The 6,000-nt window shown below is 47.8% G+C and overlaps 1 protein-coding gene across 1 annotated transcript in view; it reads left to right on the forward strand.

Moving 5' to 3' along the window:
- The window catches only part of sox5 (SRY-box transcription factor 5), a 47,888-nt gene that overhangs the window by 22,621 nt on the left and 19,267 nt on the right, over positions 1-6,000 (forward strand). Inside the window, exon 4 of the mRNA XM_068755481.1 lies at positions 4,191-4,303. Coding sequence (XP_068611582.1) covers positions 4,191-4,303 — 113 coding nt within the window. The remainder of the gene's footprint in view (positions 1-4,190; positions 4,304-6,000) is intronic.

The raw sequence follows: 6,000 nt of genomic DNA on the forward strand, positions 1-6,000 counted from the left end.
ACTAAAGGAGGGAAGAGGCGTATTCCAAATTCAGCTTTTGTGAAGCGTCTTTGAAGATATTCATCACGCAGAAAGATCCAGTCTGTTCAAGATGAAACATTTCACCTCATCTCCTGCAAGACTGAACTGATCTCATGTTATTGAACGAGTAATAGTTCCGTTTTCTAAACACCTTGTTATCCACTCTTCACTCAACGGTTAATGTCTACATCAGCTGGTGGCAGTTTGTCTTTCTTCAACCCAGATCAAAGGAAAAAGAATGGACAGATGTATTATTTATTCAAGCGTGTCTTTTTAAAACGGGACTTGTGCAGTCGTCTCTTTGGGTAACACACTTGTGGACTTGCGTGTCTTTCTGTCTCCATCGTTGACGCTGACGTGTCTCCACCACAGAAGTCGCCACACACACACACACACACACACACACACACACACTCTTACTCCTTCCTTCCATCTCAATACTTCAGTGTTCAGGGTGGCAGTCTTAGACAAACGCCAACCGTGCTTGTATAGTTGCTTATTCAATGCTGACCCCTGCTCAGTTTAGGAGGGAGGCGTGTGGAGGAGGAGAACGAAGACGGAGAGCGGGAGAGAGTAGTCAGGGCCTCCTCATGTCTGCCAAGGTCCAAGTCAATGTGGAGCCTGTTTTTTTTTTTGGGGGGGGGGGGGGGGGGGATAAGGGCCGGGCATGGGTCCCAAGCCAAGGCCCTTTCCTGTGAGCCCTCCTTCTCCTCCAACCTCCACCCTCCTCTGAGCCCGGCTGGGCCTGGCGCTGGCACAGAGGTCCCTTTGTTGTGCACCCAAGGGCTCTCTCTCTCTCTCTCTCTCTCTCTCTCCTTCCTTGTCTTTACACAATCCCTCCTCTTCCTCCTCCTCTTCCTCACCATACATCCCTCCCCTTTCCCTCTAAAGGTCTACAGGCATCAAAATTATGAGATAATAGGAAAAATAGAGCTGGCTGCTTGCGGTGACTCAGGGCAAAACGTCTGAGTGGGTGAAAATAGAATGAGAGAGAGAGCGAGAGAGAGAGCTGGTATTGTTTGTACGGTTGGCCGGAGCGAGCTGGACTGCAGTTGAGTCTCCTCTCTCCCTCTCTCTCCCTCCTTCCATCGCTCTGGCACACACACACACACACACACACAGTGTTTTTCTCTCCGTTCTCGGCAGGTGGACGGGGATGTTTTGGCTCGGCTGCAGGGCAGCAGCTTGACTCCGTTTGAGCCAATGAGCCAAGATAATAGCCAACGATCCCAGAGTCATTGTCAGCCCCCCCCCCCCCCCCCCCTCTCTGCTCTTCCCAGAATCCTTCTTAGCTGTCTGGGATGAGACTGGGAACGTCACCCTCAGCTGGATTCATGCGTCTTCGAATGAAAATATTCCATTTGAAGTTCCGTCCACATGAGGGACAGAAAAAGGGGACACAATATTGGATTTTATGACTCGTTGTATTATGAACATTGTAAAAAGGGGAGCTGGAACAAGCTGATAATGTGTGTGTGATGATTTATTTTAAAGTACAGTGAATGGAAAGCTGAATTTCAGGAGTTTATTTTGAACACACACACACACTGACTTTAACCGCCCCGTGATTCACGCCCTTCCCTTCTCCCCTTCTTCTTCTTAATTCCCTCGCCCACTCATTTCAGTCTAGAAGCTTAGGCAGGTGTCTTCCCGGCACCCTCACGTGGGCCCACACCCTGCGTGGGTCCCAAACTCCGCCCGCTTTCCTCACACACCCTGCTCACCAACACACGAATCAATGCATCCCGTACGTCAGAAGGACAGGGAGAGGCTTCACGGAAAGCGTAATGCTGTCCCGACTGGGTGAGCTTCGGCCTCGATCATCGTAGGAGACGTTGGCCGGGCTTCCGTCCCACGGTCAAGAGAGTTTGATGAAAATCTGAAGTATCACAGAGCGTGAAATCTGCGTGTCTTTCAATCAAATAAATCCTTGAATACATGAAAAGAGCTTTTACTGTAACAGCGTGATCTGCATCAGGGACGTTTGTGTATTTGTAGCCATCGTGGGTGACAGCGTGTGTGTGTGTGTGTGTGTTTGTGTGTGTGTCCATTCCCCAATCAGCATCTCGCTAGAAGCAGCAGAAACTCTTCCTCTCTTATTCTCTCCTCTTTTCTCCCCCCCCCCCTCCTCCACTCCTGCTCAATTTTCCTCCCCTTTTTTGCCGTCCACCACACAATGGAAGAGCCTTTTGGCTTTTTTTTTTTTTTTTATTAATAGTTAAAGTGGCCCCCCGGCTTGTCACTGGGGACAATAACTGCAGCCCAGTTAATAAATAAAAATAATAACTATAGGGGATGGAGACAGAGACGGAGTGCAATGGCGAGAGAACAGGCGACGCTGCCATTTGTTGTTCCCGCTCACTTGTCAAAGCTCTTTGGCTTAAAAGCCTCTGTCATTGTTGCGGGAGAGGGGGCTGGAGGGAGGGTTGGGGGGGGGGGGCACCATGGGCTAATAGCACCTGTTGGGGTGATGGTGAGACAGCTGTCAGGAGGGGCTAAAAAACACAAGAGCACACTTTCTTCTTCTTCTTCGCTCTCCGTGCACGTTTAATTCTCTTCTCCATGTTTTTGCAACATAATCTCTCTCTATCTATACCGCTCCTCTTCCTACCTGTGTGTGTGTGTGTGTGTGTGTGTGTGAATTAGTGGTCATTGTAATCAGCGGCAAGTGAATTCAAGGATATTGAAGCCAGAAGGAAGAACCTGAATCCGACCTCAGGGGGAGGCCGTAGGCGCAAACACACAAACCGAAGAACAGTATGTAGGACACCTGCGTCTGTGTGTGTGTAGGTGCGTGTGTGTGTGTGTGTGTGTGAGACGAGCTGGTACGTCTCAAGTCTTTCTGCCGTGTGTCTCGTTTTTTTGCGCGACCATATGTCTTTTTTAAGTCCCGAAGATTTCCAGGTGGCTCCTCCTCCTCGTCTCCCGACTCCATCGCAGAAGAAAGTCAATTGAGATTTTTTTTTTTTTCCTCCTGGGTGGATGATCTGTTAAACTGCGTGTGCACATGTTCATGCCCCCCCCCCCCCCTCCATCCCTAAGCTGTTCAGCTGAACACACCGGACATCCCTCAGCATCCGTCTGTGTGTCGGTGTGTGTGCGTGCCGCACGCAGCGAGATTAAGACTTTCCCTTAAACCACTCCGTCATTACAACCAAAATAATCCAACAAACTTTTCACCTGCCGTCAGCAGTTGCCGGTGCGTAAAACGTGTGTGAAGTTACACACGTATGTGAGCGCATTCAAAGCGCACGTGTTGTGCGCGCATGCATCTGTGTGTGTGTGTGTGTGTGTGTGTGTGTTGTGCGGCTGTTTGTGCATTCAGATGCGTGTTTGCGTTGGCTGACAGGGTTAATCTCCCCACTCTAAGTGTAAAACCTCTTTTCCTTAGCAAGTCCTCACATCCCGAGTGCAGATGGCTCCCAGTCAATAGAGCACTGTCTCTCTCTCTCTCCCTCTGTCTCGCCCACTTCCTTCACACTTCCAGTCTTCCTTTGTCCGATCATTGCATGTCAATAACAGTCAGGCTGATGGCAGCCTGTCTACATGTGTGTGTGTGTGTGTGTGTGTGTGTGTGAAACATCCACTGAGGACGTTGACATCCACACATGCAGTCTTGAATCTCTCCGTGCATGTGTGACATTTCCGTCTCCTGTGTGGGTGTGTGTGTCCCTAGTCTGGGTTATAATTAGGGGTTCTGTGGATCCATGTGTGTGTGTTTGTGTGTCTAAGGGTCTGTGGAGTGTGTGTGTGTGTTGGAAACAAAGCGCTAGCTGATAATGTGTCCATTGTGGTGGGTGCATTAAGGCCCTTTTTGTCTCTGGGCCCACAGGGCTAATGATTCTCTAGCAGCAGGTGAGAGGGAAAAAAGCCTCTCGCTTTCTCTTCCTCTCTCCTCTCCGCCCCTCTCTCTTTATCTTGCAGTGCCGCTCTCTCTCGCTTTCCCTTTTTGCTCACTTGTTTTTGTTCTTCAGATTTCCCCTCTTTCGATTATCAGCTTCTCTCTCTCTCTCCTGCTGATGCGGCCATTAGGCTGAGCCGTTGCTGCCTTTATTACAGCAAATGGACTTCAAATGAGCTTTATTGTCATGTTTGCCAGCTGACTGAATCTCTCTCACTTTCTCTCTATCTCTCTCTCTCTCTCGTCCTTTCTCTCCCTCCTGAAACAGAGGCCCCCACCATTGAAAGGCTGTTGTCAAAGGAATGGAAGGATAAACTTTTGGCGATGGGCTCAGGACACATCGGAGAGATTAAAGGTATATTCCAGAACTTACCTGTTAAGGTATTTAGACTTTTGAATGGAAATAAATACCCTCATTTTCCATTAAGGAGTAAAAAACATCTATAAATCTGCTTTAAAAAGGCTTGTTTAACTCCACATCTTACCAACTAATATCATAATTAAAAATGTTCACCGCTGTCCTCGTCTCTATCTGATGCTATTATGCTGCAGATCTTACCAACATGTCCTGTTAAGCTTAAGAACCGATGCTGAAGTCAGATGTAGCCTACAGATAAGTCAGTGATGCCATGGCAACATTTGACTTCCTTCCATTGAAGATGTATTGACTCAAAAGAAAGCGAGCCTCAGGAAGTCTGCAGCAAATAGAAAAAGCTTGTCAAAATGTTTGCGCTCCACAAGACGAAGACTTTTCCCTCAGTGTATAGTTGTTATATCACTAATCACCAACTAATATATTTATAAAAGGGCAGACACACTGTGGAGAAATGGTTTGCATGAAACGTATATTTCAAACATCTTGTACCAGATCCCACAACCACTCTCATTATAGTGAACTCAATAGTCGTGCAATAGGCAGTTTAGTGAGTTAAGGGTTAAACAGATCTGAAATAATCCTGAAGAGCATCGAGAGATTCATCTTGTCTTTTGACCGACGCATCGCCCAGTCAGATGTCTGCGGAAGGTATCTGTGTTTAATCGTTCCATGTTAGCCACGTCAGCGCCGGACTAAATGCTAATGGGAGCGCCGCGAACACGCGAGAGCAGGAATCAGCCACGAACCCAAAGACGGGAAGGAGCGCAGCAAAAAGGGGTGACCCCCCCCCCCCCGTAACTCCAGGGCAAAGCCGGCATTCTCCAATAATTGAGTTTCATTAGGAAGCAAAGCAATATGTAATCAAAGAGCCTTGCGGAGCGGCGTGGCTATCGAGGGCGCTCCATTGATCAAACCCCCTTTTCCCAGCTCCCTGCTGCGCTGACATTTCTGTGTTAGGGGCGTCCCGCTTGGCGAACGACACAACAGCTGGGTAGAAATATCAGCAGTGTGTGCGTATACGTGCAGAGAACGGCACGTGTGTGTGTGTGTTAGATAGTCCTTATATAACAATGTGTGTATGTGAGTGCGTCGTACTTGAGCCTGTGATAGTGAGAAAAAGTACATTGGAGGTCAAGTGCATTACAGAAGTGTGTGTGTGTGTGTGTGTAGGTGTGCGTGTGTGTGTGCTTGCTACTGTCTTCTGTCAGCGCATCCCTTGACTTTTTCCTCCGCATCGAATTCCATTGAAAAGCTTTTTGTGGGGAACAAAGTGATTTTGAGCTGCCGCCTACAGATCCATCAGCCTTATTGAGAAGCAACATTTGTAAAAGGCCCCATGGGGTTCACATACTAAACACACACACACTCACACACGGTACTCATCGGACTAGAGTAAATATCCCCTCGGTATAGTGCCACTCCATCAGGACAGATTCATCTCTAAGACTCTTGAATAAACTCTTGCTTCTCTTTGTGAATTGGGCCTCATTTCCTGTCAGCTTGTGTCGCCACCTCATTAAAACGCAATGATATTCACACTGAGAAAAATATTTAAACAGGATCCCAAAGCTTATTTATGGCTGCCGGCACCGTTCCATCAAATTCAAACATCCTGCGCATCTTTTGCATTTTTTTTTCTGCACATTTTCTTTTATTGCAAACTTTTTCCTGACATGACTTTCTAAAAATGCACCCATCTTTA

This window comes from Brachionichthys hirsutus, chromosome 22, assembly GCF_040956055.1.
Source record: "Brachionichthys hirsutus isolate HB-005 chromosome 22, CSIRO-AGI_Bhir_v1, whole genome shotgun sequence".
Taxonomy (NCBI): Eukaryota; Metazoa; Chordata; class Actinopteri; order Lophiiformes; family Brachionichthyidae; genus Brachionichthys; species Brachionichthys hirsutus.